We start from the raw sequence: 14,074 nt of genomic DNA on the forward strand, positions 1-14,074 counted from the left end.
CAGATTCCCTCATTGTCTTTAAATATTAGACGCTGCTTCAGCGCCTGAGTCCGTTGGTCCAGCAGTCCGTTCCGTGCAAACATATCTCATTACCTGTCGGATGGATTACTCTGAGATTAGTAATAAGAGACCCGGAGTCTAGGGGATGACTCCTAATGGCTTTGGTGATTGTCTTTCACCACTAGCAGTTCAAAACGGTAATTTATACAGCGAATGGATTGCCCACATTGGGTTAGCATTCAGCTCAAATCAACCTCTGCCAAAGCACAACCTCACAGAGTCGGTTACCCAGAGCGATTACTTTTCAGCCGGTTCAGCGGGTGCCGTCTGCAGCTCTCCCCCTCAATATTGACCCGCTTTCAGAAATATTTGTCCCCATTAGTCACACAAAACAGGAGGTCCAGGTTATAAAATCCAGAAGATCCCCCTTTAGGGCACCTCACGGATCTGTGATCGCTCTGAGTTTTCCAGTGTGAAGAAAAGCAGGCACCTTCATTGGAAGAGGTGCTCGTTCAAAGGCTCTCTTTATGTTATAAATAAAACAGGCCCGGCCCGGCCGAGCTGGACCTGCTCTCCGCCTGCGAGCTGCCACTAGTCTCAGCACCTCGCCTGTCAGCTGTCGTCTGGGGGAACTGGAGCTGGTCCCCTCGGTCCCCTCTTCCCGGAGACACTACCGGAAACACACTCACTATTTATAGACCTACAAATTGCTCCCGTGGTGTTTATGTTTAATGTGACATGCCTTTCAGGTAAGGCAGGAGTTCAGACTTTTCTTTTTTTCAATCATTTGATTTGTTTTTGCCTATGAATTGCTTTACCAATTAAACATTCATCGGCATATTTATTAAGACTGCCGGTAGAGCTAAACCTCAAATCCAATATATCGGCCTTTCCCACAAACCACAGAGCCCTATTAAAACAGAATAGCCAAGGTGCTTTCCTCCGTGTTTGTGTTCCTGTGTGCAGCCTTTTGTGTGCATTTCTTAATTGCTGCATGTGTACAAAATTGGGGGGGGGGGGGGGGGGGGGGGGGGTTTAGGTCTTTTGTCGGTTGATCTGTGGTCTGTTCTAGGTGGTCTGTTGACGCAGGGTCCGGCCGGGACCCCTGCTGGGGTGATAATTGAAAAGATGCCCCCCCCCCTCCCAGTGTCAACTGGACCTTCACACATAATGAGATATTTGGGTGGAATGTGGTCACACTCTATTATCCCCACTCACAGGAGAAAAGTAATACAGTACAGCTTTTAAACACACCTACCAGGCTACTGGTAAAGAAGCCAGAAGGATATTTAATCTAGGGGGAAAAAAAACATTCTCAAAAGGGAGAGAACTTAGTGTCTTTCTTTCAAACCTCCAATTATTAGAAACTTTCATTAAAAGACCCATGAGGTTTTGCTTCAGTCTAGAAAAATCCCAGGTCCAGTGATTCCGGTATCACTGAGGCTGAAAAAAGGCCGTCAGAGGGTTTCTGTTTGTGTCATTTCTGTGCCGGGCCGGGTGTCTGGTTTCACAGTCTGCTTATACGATCTCTGCTCTGGTCCTTGTGTCGCCAGGCTGCGACCTTTGGCCTAAAATACATTATGGTGACTCATCCCTATTTTGCAAACTGAACCATTTTGGGGCTGACTGACAAAGGCTGAAATGACATTATTATATTACCCCAAGCCTTGGTTTCAGTTCATTTTGGGATATCCAACAAAAGCTCAGGAAAGCATCCGGGAAAACACTTAATCTGTGTCAGTTACAGAAATGTGTTAAAATGAAATGCTTTCCATTGGCAGTTTCAACTTGTGGGAAATGTAATTTTATGGGAACTACTGATACCACACGCATTCCAAAGTAAAAGAAAAGGGCTATTATTAGGCGTGGTATTAACTCATATTGGTTTTTGAGGCAATTGCAGCTTTGCACACGTGCACAGTTCATCCTCATGTTCCTTTCATACCGGCAGCAGAGCACAAAAAAAAAAGGAAATACAAAATGCAATTTAGTTTTCTTTTCATTGAATTGTTGCTCTGCAGACGTCCTTTACTCGCCCCATGTGACTGCACCTATTGTTCACACAGGCTGAAGGCTTATTTAGACATGCTCCCCCCCCCGCTATTAGTTGGTTTGAAGGGCCAGGAGTGTGTGAGGTTGCTTAGCAGATGCTGACACGGTGGGAGGCACTGACTGCTTCACCACAGAGGAGTGTTGTCCCCCTGGAGGAGGCAGACACAACAGACCCTCTCATAGCGCTTCGTTGAATTTCTTTGATCACATCCAGGTGCAGCCGGCGTGCTTTTTCCGTGTGCGGTTTACATAACGATAGAAGTGATGATTTTGGTACGAAAGGTGTGAGCTCACCAGACCTCCGCGGCCCGCCTTTCTTATCTGTTTAAGGCAACGTGGGTCAATACGAGAAGGACATATCTGGGTTGCCAAAAAATGGTAATCTTTTTTTTTTCCATCATGAGTCATGACAAAGTCACTAAATCGAGGGAATACTCTTTTATCAGCTGAGGTCCATTAGTAGGTTATTTTACAATATGCAACACAGAATAAAACACACTGTATGCTTGTTACACGTTGAATACATTTCATTTAATATTTAATTAATAATTAAATAAATGTCCTCCGTGCATTGCACTCTGCTGCATCACCTCACTATACCAGAATATGTCTAAAAATGCATCATTCTCGGTCCTCTGTCTGTTTCCAGAGGGAGACCAAGCTTATTGTAAAAAGCGGTGCACGGCCGGTGTGTGGGAGAGAGAATGAATGACCTGGGGGAAGGCCGGGCAGCCACTCAAAGCACGTGTTTAAAAATGCAGACTTATCCTTCACATTTTTCCTCCCCGGCCCCCCTTCAGCAAACCCCCTTTTGTGAGAAAGTCCGACGTGTTTTTTTCCCACAGCGTTTTGGTCGTGGAACACTTGAAGAAGACAAGTGACGAGTGTCTGTACGTTGAATGACGAGCGTCCTTCCGCTTCCACCCCTTCCAACTCACTTTGGATTTAACCCGGTAGAAATGTCAAGGAGCCGCAGAGAGCCGAAGGAGCTCACTCATCGGCCCGTGATGGAGCCGGGGTCGGAGGTGGCAGTTACTCCACCAAAGGGTTAAACGCGTAGGAGCTCTGTCTCCCTCACACAAACATACGCCGACACAGAAAAAGCGTCCCTGTTGTTTGGAACTTTGAAACATCTGTGTCTCCTGTTCCCGCAAGTGTGGGAAAGAAACATTCCTCCAGGGTTTTGTCCTTTTTGCCGCCGTATCTTTCATCGCACTTTAAAAACACGAGGCCAAGGACGTCACCAACAGCAGGCACCGAATTCATTTTTTTCGATCGCCAGGGTGCTGTAACGGATCTGATTCCGAGGCTCGGTAGCTCGTGGCTGCCCGGTAGTGCTCGGCGAGCTCCTTCTATTCAGCCTGCTCTACCTAAAGAGAAGAGAGTGTGTGTGTTAGGCATTCATGCCCTTAATGCTCTCTGACGGTTACATTCCATTCCTCTTTAGTACACGCCGCAACTTCAAGTCCAAGCAGATATTGTTAGTCCTTAAGAAGGAGAGAGAGAGAGAGAGAGAGCGGTGAGTAGCTGGGGAGCGATGGAGGGTCAGAGAGGTTGGGAATTCATCTTGTGAAGGTTTTCTGCGAGTGCCAGCGCACTGCCTGCTTGAAAGGTCACAACCTGGGCTTTGAATCGATTGATGGGAATGAACTGGATGGGGCACGTTGCCTCTTTCTACTTTCACCTCTGTGTGTGTGTGTGTGTGTGTGCAGATGCATGGTGTGTTCTCAGAAGATGCTTTAAATGCTAAACCACTGCAGCTTCGAGCATAAAAAACAGCATTACATATTTCGACGAGGGAGCGTCACCTCTCTGTGGGACCTCTCGTCTAGTATCAGCAGCTTCGTGTTTCCTGTCACACATTAGTTATGCGTGTTAAGATGTTTCTCACAGATTGTCCTGCAGCTGCATCAGTGGGTTTGTTAGCCGAGAGGGCGAATCGAGTCCCATGAAGAATTCGTTTCACACAGCCTCTGACAGGATCTGGCTGTCACAGAGATGTAACCACAAGTAGTGTGGGGTTTATCATGGTGTGTGACAGTGCCACATGCTTGGGTGTGTGTGTGTGTGTGTGTGTGTGTGTGTGTGTGTGTGTGTGTGTGTGTGTGTGTGTGTGTGCGTTTGTGGACATTTGCATAAATGTATTTGTCTATTTGAGGGGACATTCCAGTGGTTTGGATGTTTTTCTGTACATTTTTGTCTCTATCACTGCTTCTGGAAACCGTGGTGCCCCCCCCCCCCCGCCAACCACATCTGTAGCTGGAGGCCTTGTTTACATCATTCACCCTCGTGAACGCAATATCTCCTGTGTGCATGGGGGGAATTTCTTCAATCTCGACGCAAAATTTGACTCAAGGATGATCTGATACTAACTTGCTGAAGCCTCACTGTGACCTTACAAAACATGTTTTTGACCATAAATCAAGTACTCGCATGCTAGTTATGGTAATTTCCCATCCAATAGGATGAAATGATGAAGTGATTATTTGGACGGACGCAGGGATGTCCATCGCGGTCAACATGAAGGCACTGTTGTGTGTCTGAATCTAAAGCTTTTGATGAGAGGGCTTATACGTCTGATGGTATTCTGACTTTATGTTCTTTGTGTTCCTTTCTATCCGGTAATGCTCAAATGACCCCCTATACTTTTGTGCATGTTATCTCAACAGTAACACACAGTAGTTAGTGCAAATAAGCACCAGTCAGGGAGTGTTAAGCTAAAGCAGCCGGAGGTGATATGAAGAAGTAAATTATGGTGAATTAGCTTGTCCATCATTATCTCAGTGTTGATGTCATGCTACTGACAATAAAACATTTGAATTAGCTTTATCCCGCCAGGTGAAATTACAGAAAAATGTACGCAGCTATTCTTTGAAATCATTTATGGGACGTCTTCTTGTTCTTGTGATCAGATGGAAGAATTGTAAATCTTTGTACGGCTGCTAGCAGTTTATTTTCTATATCAGGAAACAAAGAAGCAGGCAAACTGGAGCGGATGTTAATGGCAAGTCACTGTGAAATGAAATAAACGGGCATGCGGGACAAATGCACATGTTGAGGAGCCAGCATTTGTTTGGAAGTACAGACGACAGATGGTCTCCAGCTGCAAGATTTGACCACGGACAGAAGAATGAATCGTACCAGTTTTTTGAGAAGGTTCTGCATCCACCCCATTGATCACTTGTTCACAGGACGAAAACCCCAGTTTAACAGCTGGATAAACGTAATGCGGGTCCTCAGGCCTCTGTACAGCCTCACCTGTCAGTCATTATTCATGGTTTCTGTCACCAATTATCTAGAGCTATAACTATTTTGTCCCGCTAGGCAAACATTGTTCATTGTGTGCAGAGTGTCAGTGGAAAAGGAAACAGTTGAATTCCTTTTGGCTGGAATGTCCGTGCTCTTCAGGGCGTGACATGTGTGTGTGTGTGTATGACGTTTGTGTATGTGCATGTAAATGTGCATGCCCAGCAGCTACCTGTTTCGCGATTTTGTCCCTTCTGGAAATGCAAAAAAAGATTCAAGAGCAGGCTGGGTTTCTAAGGTGCGTGTCCTTTGAGTGGGCTGGAGTTTAAAGAATTACAGGGTTTGTCGAGAACTTTATCACGAGGGATCTATTTCTTTCCCAGAACACACCCGTCTTAACTCCTATACCGAGAGTAAAGGTCGCTGCAGCCTTTTGAGCTAGAATGCAGTAGCCCATTCAGGAAGCAAATGTGTGGTCCTGACAATGACAGCACGGGTGGGTTAACACGCCGGCTTTAAGATCAGGCTCAGCCAAGGCTACTCCACAAGTTTGAGGTGTATTTTTTTGCATTAACGGTAACCGACGGGTTCAGATGAAAACCCCTCCCGAGGGACTGGGATGGTTGGCTGCTCAACACCACTGAAAAGAATCTGGCTAGTCAGTGGTTTCCTTTTGAAAATGGCCCGGGATTGTTGTTACAAGGGTGTTCAGTCAGGGGAAGGGGGATTTGTGGGGATATATCTAGTTATTTATTAGCCGGAGCCATTTAAATAGGAAAACCACCAGGACAGAGTTAGGTGGAAATAGGAACTGGCGGACCATACCAACTGTAAATGCCGCGGGTGGCATCGTGCCATGGTCGTATCCAAACTTATAGGCGCAGTCTGGGCACACTGGATGCTGAGATAGATAACCGCGTCTGCCCAACCTTGGTGTCATTGGGAATGTGTATGTGTCTATCAGGCTCCGTCTCTATATTCATAGGACTTGTCCGGTATTGTATTATGAAATCAATTCTGAAATAATACCGTTGGACAGTACATACCGTCAGTAAAATAAGACTTTTATTGGCATATTACTGTGTTTTTTACTAGTTAACCCCCCACTAGGTGTGGCTAATAAATGTTTTTTACCACTTTGGTCCAGACTTTAAATCAGGTGGCCTCATGTTTCTGTGATAGACTCCTTACTAATTCCACAATGGAGCTGGTTATGTTTTGTGGTTGTTTTTTCCACCCGGGGGGGATTCTGAATCATACTTGTCATCCACTCAATCTGATGTCAACCTCAGCTGCTTTCTTTGGCTTTCATAGTCTTGTGTGTTCCCCGTGTGTGTGTGTGTGTGTTGTGTATCTATGCGTGGGTCATTGCAACCAGCTGTACAAATCTGTTGCCGGCTTCTACCTTTGTATTAGAAATACATAGAACGAATTGTCCTGATTTCTTTAAACAGTATTAAACAAAATCTTTGCATGAGCTTTGTTCACACCAATGTTGTTTGTATGGGATTTGTTGCAAAGGCCTTGAGAAGATAATAAATGGTAAAAGTAAACACCTCACAATCCCCTGTTTCCTGCCTCCACCCTTCCAGTGTCCATGTGTAGTACTGGGCGTAACCTTTCTCTGCGGAGACTTCAACCCCTATAAATCTCTTTCTGTTTGCTACAGGTGACTCAGGCCTCCAAGGTGTGGGGAGAGGTCCCTCTGCCAGAAGACTTGGAGGGCGAGAGAGCGGTCCTGGCGTCTCAGAGCTTGCTGGACGATGACGAGGACTTTGCCGCCGATGGAGTTTCAGGAGGTGGGTTTGATGGAGGCCGTGTCACCACAAACCAAAGCTATAGCTGCCCGTAATTCATTAGAGATGTTTTGCACCCATGCATTCCTTATGTTATATGTACTGGTCCCAAAACTAGATATGCATGATATAAGTACTCGGATGGTTTCATGATTTATATAAACACTGATGTGCAGGATTCACACTTTTCGGGAGGAATTTAGAGCTAATTTTATTTTACATATGAGCATAACACGTGATCTGTTTTCACGCTTTGAACCAGCACACTTGACTATAAACCCAATTTTCTTTCTTCAAAGATCTGCCCAGTGGAGAGGAGGATGGTAGCACGCCTGATGTCACAAGCACAAGTAAGGGACCAGAGCATCTATTGAATCTAACCATTTTTCTCCTGGCAGATTTTGTCGATGTGCGGTACATAACTCATCCGTCAAAAAAAGCTTCCCTATTTGTGACTCCCAACTTCAGTCGCTTCGTGCGGTGTTGTGTGTGTGTGTGTGTATGCGTCGGTGCCTGAATGATGATGCCGTCACATCCTAATACACCCTCTCCCCCTGTCCCTTCCAGCTTGCCACAGTCTGGTCATAACACACTCGTTCAGCTTTGTCTTTGAGACAAAAGCATCTCCACTCCTCTTTCATCTTTTAAACCGGCGGCCGAGGCGACAGCACAATGAGATATATGAAAGCACCCTGAACAATAAAAGTTGCAGCAGAACACGTCCGTTTGCCTTCTACTCAAATGCTTTTTGCTATTTCCAGCCCTCTCACTTTTTGTACACTTTAGGATTTATTTGTGGGCACCTCGTTACGTCACAAAAAAATCAAATAAATAAATAGTATATTAATCCTTGAAAGATGGGCCTAAATATTTAATCTGTGGTTTACTGCTGCGTGTTACTCTTCTGTTCCTGGACAATTTTCTTGTTTTTCCTGTCTAAAAATGTCATGGAAAATAATTCTAAAAAGTCAAAAAGGTTCCAAAAATGTAAAAAATATTAGTTAAAAAAATATTTTGAAAAAAAGTTTAAAATAAATATTGGGTCAAAAATGTGTTTAAAAAAAGGTATGTTGTATGTTTGGTCAGACATACATGAGAACAAAGTAAAAAAAATGTTGAAAAAAATTATATTAGGTTGAAAAGTTGAAAATATATATATATATATATATATATATATATATATATATATCATGAGAAAAAAAGTCCAATTAAAGATTAATATTGGAAAAAAGTAATAAAAAAAAAATATTCGTTTGAGAAAAAATACATTATTATACAGTTTCTTAACATTAAAATACTTGATATCCTGACAGGTCAGATCATATTCCTATTGAAAACAAAGCCTGGTAAAAGCTGCTGCTTCTCATCACGTCCTTGGTGCCAGACGCTGGCACTCGTCTGGTTAGCCGGGCGGATTACATCATGGCAGATGACTGTTTTGGTACCAGCATTGCAGGCTGACATCATAGCTGAGGTGCATCATGTGCCTCGGTCACAGAAATAGAGCCACTGTGAGGCCTCTCTGAATTTTTATTAAAGTAGCCAGAGTAGCTTTTAATTATTTGTGTGGCCTTCAAAGCATGTGACAAACTAGGCTGTTAATATAGGTTTAAAACGTTTTTTAGCAGCGCTATGATGAAGAAAATATAAATAATAATTGTAAACACGGCTTCACAGATCAGGTCAGTTTCGACCACAAAAATATACAAAAGTTTGTGCGACTGCATTAGATGGGAATGTATTTTCGATTACTTCGCTCACATTTTGTGGTGTGAGACCCACCTACAAAAGTTCCCCATAACTTTGGTTAATTGCATCTGTTTCCATGAACTTCCTGGCTTTTGTAACCACTCAAAGGTCAGTGTTGCTTTAATGTGCCAATTAAATGCGAAACTGAGATTACGCAGCAATTTATTTCACGTATTGTGGAATGTCAAAGGTGGTAATATATTTGGATTCCGCTCGGTCTGATCCCGGTGCCATTAGGGGAGACAGGCCATTTCCATATATAGTTTTGAGCCCAACAGCAGTGGGAAGGAAATTGAGTTTCCTGTGCATAATGCTGAATACTTTCTATGAGATTCTCGTCCTGTTGGCTGTCCAGGCTGTTCATGCGAGCCTCTGCCTTCCTTCCCCCCTCCACTACTTTGAAGTGGGAGATGTATTTACCACATTCGCCCCGATTACGGCTTATTTCCTGTTGTGCCACTATTTGCCTACAGCTATTGAATTCCCATTCCCTTTATCCTTACCCTCCCAGAAGCCAAAATGAGATTATTTTTAGCCTCTTTATCTTTTTTTTTGCACATAATCATAGTCTGCAATCTCCTCTGGGGACACGAAGGTTGCGCCCCGTGTCCTCCCAACCTGTCTTGACCTACACACTGAGATCCCAGAAGTGATTTCTGGGCGACCAAATAGAATTTGTCTCATCTGTGAAAGCCTTTCGTTGTTTCGCAGGCTCCATCACAAACATTCCCATTGCACCAGGGATATTGGCCACATTGTTGAGAAACCGAAGAAGCAAAGGTCACCGTGTCCCACTTTGTAACGGGGATGGGGGATAAATTCTTCCCCGGGCTAATTTGGGATGAAAACCTTGAGAAGTCACATCCACCGAAAAAGTCTTTCTCAAAGATGGTGCCATGTATGAAAGTCGCAGTATTAGAAAGAACCTTGGGAAATATAAAGTTAATTCCGATGTCGGACTGTGACGCAATACACTCAATCTCTCAAAACGTCTCTGTCGGAGACTTTTCTTTTTACAGAAGTAATTAATTATTGCATATTTGCTCTGACACAGATTGAACTAAATGTTTAAATTCTAAACACATGCTGTATATACAAGCATGTTCACTGCTTTATTATCCAAATAGAACATTACTCTTAGCTGGATCAAAGATTTTGGCCATATCAGCAAGCCTTAGTCGATATTTTTGTTTATTTGTTTTCTCCAGAGAATAACAGATGTTGCAGCATAAGTGGGCCATACATCAGGATAATGTCCCCTGTCTCTCTCTCTGGCCCGGGCAGTGAACCGGCCGCTGCTTTCGGCCACCCACTCACTATTCCATCATGAGCGAGTGTGAGATGTGCGCGTCTCAGTGGCACTGCCTCCGCGTGTGTGTGTGTGTGTGTGTCGCATACTCCCGGGCAGTTACGCTCGGGGGGGGACGAGTGCTGGCAGCTGCTGCTATTTCGGTGAAGTCTTTGTTGTTGCGCTGCCGGGGGGCCCTCAAGGTGGTCACAAAATGACCCAAGAGCGAAGTAGAAAACTACGTTCGACAACGTAATCAGAGGACCCGCTCCCTTCCCGTGGACGCAGCAGACAAAAGGCGAGGGACGTGTTATCGAAAGCCGGGTTTGGTCTCAACTTCAGTCTGAATTGTCAGGCGCTGATGAACGCCATTCACAAACTGCCTAATGCACATCGAGGGGAGCCGCGGCTGATTTGGACTCGAGCCTTATTACTGCACCTTACCCCGTGATGCTTCCCTCTGTTGTGCCAATAACAAATGTGTTGCCTTGGAGAACTTGCCTGTGCTGCTCCTCTTTAGGGAAAAGATGTTGAGGGTTGCACAGAACGAGAGCGCGTGCAGCTGTTTGAAGGACTTCTCTTCGGTCAAGGACAGGGTTGCTTGCGACTAGTACCTCAGTTTATTTTCTTTTTCATCACCTCAATGATCTCTCTGAAAATACCTTAAATAGGAGGGAAAAAACGCGTTTGTTGTGTCACAAAACAGCTGCTGCATTGGAACTTGTGGTTGTTGGCAGGGCTTCCAGTTGTCCTGTAGTTTTCCCAGATTTGAAGGTTTATTTGGATAAAAGCTGCACAGGCCTCCTGGTTGTGCACTGGAGAATATCTGGAGCAAATAAAAACCTCTCCTGGGATTTGTAAAACTGTTAACTTTCGGCTGTACACAGGCACTTACTCGAGATATCACTTTTAATCCCTCGACTGGTGAGAGGGGTTTGTTCGCGGGGTTCCTGTGCGTTCGTGGTCTTATACAGTGAAGGCCTTGTTTCAGTCACTGATCCCCATAAACGAGTGAAGAGTAATAATAGAGCTGTTACCCCCCATCTGTCTGGCTCTCGCTCGCATTCGGACAAGGGTCGCAGCATATCTGCAGTCTTTCATGTAGTGGATATTTCATTACCTTTAATACTCTGCATTCTTGGCAGGAGATATTGGGATTTTTTTTTTCTCTCCGTCAACTCTCAACCTTTTTAGTAACAGTTTTGCGGCGATCGCAGTGAATCTAAAGGTAAAACTTAAAAAAGAAAATTGTTATCAATCCTCACTCCTCTTTAAGACATGCTACAGTAATGATGCATTAGGAGCCATTAGTTTATTTTTATTTTTTTGGTTTAAACAGCCGTACAGTTGGATCCGACACACCTACTTCATTATGAAGGAGCTGTAGTTTACTGCTGCCCCTCAAGGCTTAAGGAGTGCAGTCACACACAATCCGGATCCGAGTGTGGACATCTGTCTCGTCAGCACGGTGTCAGTGCACTCAGAATCTGTATTTAATCCTCGAGATTAGATAACAACATTTTTCTATCGAAAGACAGCGAACAGACTCTCAGAGGGCTTTGCAGACCGAGAAGACCCCGAGAGGCCTGCTCAGCTGACATTTCAGAGCATGTCCCACGGTGTAACTGCATGCAATGAGTCACCGCAAAACAGAACACGGTCATTGTTGCCTCTGCCAGTGCAGAAAAGCTTGACTTTTGGTGAAAAAAAAACAAAAAACGTTGATTATGGAGCTCAGTTCTTTCCATTTCGGAGGGAAAACAGGAAGCGGCTCCTCCCTGCGTCACTGCAAAACCCCAGGGTGTGTGTGTGTCTGTGTGCGTGTGTGTGTGTGTGTGTCTCTGGAGCGGACAGCTGAAGGGTACATTTTGGCGCATGGAAGCATGTGTTTGGTTCACGGGATATCCTCTTTGTTCTGCTGGAGCCAAAGATGAGTCGGTTACAGGGAGAGATGCCCTCTGATCTTTTGTCTTTGACTCTCTTACGCCAGCAGACGTGTGTGTGTGTCTCCGGACGCAGGTGTGCCCGCAAGTCATAAGCGGCGAGTAAACAAAACCCACGGGACCCGTTGTCCCGCCGAGCACCGCCGTCCACAACGATTCGTCCCACGATTAGTGGGATTGATACTGACATCACCAGCTTTCTCATAGAATTGGGATGACAACCTTGCACTCCACTCCTGCTGTTATACTTGGTGTATTTCACATCATTTCATGCATATCGGTTTACACTTTATAAGAAGCTTTATGCCAACTATTTGCATTTTCCTAAATGTTTCTGTTCCCATAATGACCCTTTTTTCTTCATATCTGGAGAACATACATAACCCACAGTCAAACGGGACTGCAGTCTTTATTTTTTTTATACCTGGATCCCTCCCCTCTCTCGTCTTGAGAGCGCTCTCCTATCACCTGCTCTGTTCAGTTGTGCGCTCTCTCGCCTCCGAACGCACTCTCAGATGACATTCCGAGTCCGGCGTGTCTTCTCTACCAAGCGTCACGCGTGCTTCTCTGCCTCTCTCTCTCTCTCTCTCTCTCTCTCTCTCTCTCTCTCTCTCTCTCTGTCTCTCTCTCCTCCTCTGAGGCGTGTGGAAAATAAGTGAGTTGTTCCATTGAGTAATACAGTTCGCCAGTCAAGTGGTGACACTTCCTTTTCCAGGCCAGAACATCTTCGTAAAGATATTATGGAAATACATGACTGTTCATTACAGCGGACCGCCCGACACTTGCTTAAAAAAAAAAAAAAAGTGTTCCAACAATTTAATTTGAAAAGGGCTTTTTGTAATTTCAACCCCATGCAGATGGCTGATTACTATGATGCAAACCAGCTGTCTTTGAGAATCACTGCAACATGGAAACGGTCTCTGTCGTACACAATGGTGTTTCTATTATGCTCGCGAGCCGGGGGAGAGCGCAACGGGGCAAGCGTAATAGTGATTCCAGAGGTTACTCCCAGGAACTCCCCAGAGGGCACTGAGTGGAGACTTGGAGACAGAATTTCTAGGCTTGCCACCAGCAGGGGTTTCTGTTCACAGTTAAACTGAGAAAGAGACTTGTGTATGAGCTAAAGGGAGAGAGGAGTATTTTTTTTAAATTAAATTAGAGGGACAAAGTAGAAAACCCCACGAGGGGTGAAAACATACGCTATCAAAGAGTTTTGATGTGTTTTCGGCCTTTTTCCCTCATAGATTCTCTGTAAGTGGCCCGGGTGGCGCTGGGCCGATGCCGTGGGCGCAGCCCTGAGGGGTTGAAGGTCAAAGCCCGGAGCGGCTGGGCTTTTAAAGGACAAGCCGCGCTCCCTGCTCAATCAAGTCTTTGTCTTCTGCAAAGGCCTCTACGTGTTCAGAGGGGCCCATTGGACAAAGCCGCCACAGTTCTACTGAACAGATTTAATAGCTCAATAAGTTAGTGAATTAACAATATGGAATGCTATAATTCCCGTCACGTCGGCCCTCCGACAACGGCATCGCTCTTGATGGTTGTCGTGCTTGACCCCCCCCCATCCCCCTTCCCCCTCCTCCTCACCCGCTGGATACCGAGAGCGATGCACAAGAGAACGGCTCTCAAAAGAGTCAAAGAGCCACGGGACAGCAGCGGGGCACAAACCCGCCACTCTAATCAAAAGATCTCGGGCGGCGGCAGTGGCAGTTCCACACTCGCCAGTCGGTTAGCGTCAAAGCGGAGAGTTGGGGGCCCGCGAGCTGCTGTTGACCTCGCGGCGAGTGCCCACTCAAGGGATTAGATTATACGCGGGTCAAATGAGGAGCTTTGATGACTAACTTTGAAGTTGCCTGTCTTCTGGGTCCACATTCAAGCCCTGACTATTAATCCTATTAGTCTGACAGTAACAGCCAGCACTCAGGCACCCTGCCAGGCTGAGCGAAAGCCTGCAGTTCTGTTGTTACACGTTCACGTTACTGTGGGTTTTCACAGGCGCTGCTCGG

General features: G+C 45.3%; 1 protein-coding gene across 33 annotated transcripts in view; it reads left to right on the forward strand.

Annotated features, from left to right (window-relative positions):
• Window positions 1–14,074, forward strand: part of hspg2 (heparan sulfate proteoglycan 2) — a 76,438-nt gene that overhangs the window by 14,895 nt on the left and 47,469 nt on the right. For all 33 annotated transcript variants that reach the window (XM_078089574.1, XM_078089607.1, XM_078089608.1 and 30 more), the window contains exons 2-3: window positions 6,968–7,097; window positions 7,394–7,444. In XM_078089574.1, coding sequence (XP_077945700.1) covers window positions 6,968–7,097; window positions 7,394–7,444 — 181 coding nt within the window. The remainder of the gene's footprint in view (window positions 1–6,967; window positions 7,098–7,393; window positions 7,445–14,074) is intronic.

The sequence above is a fragment of the Gasterosteus aculeatus genome, chromosome 2 (assembly GCF_964276395.1).
Source record: "Gasterosteus aculeatus chromosome 2, fGasAcu3.hap1.1, whole genome shotgun sequence".
In the NCBI taxonomy this organism is placed as follows: domain Eukaryota; kingdom Metazoa; phylum Chordata; class Actinopteri; order Perciformes; family Gasterosteidae; genus Gasterosteus; species Gasterosteus aculeatus.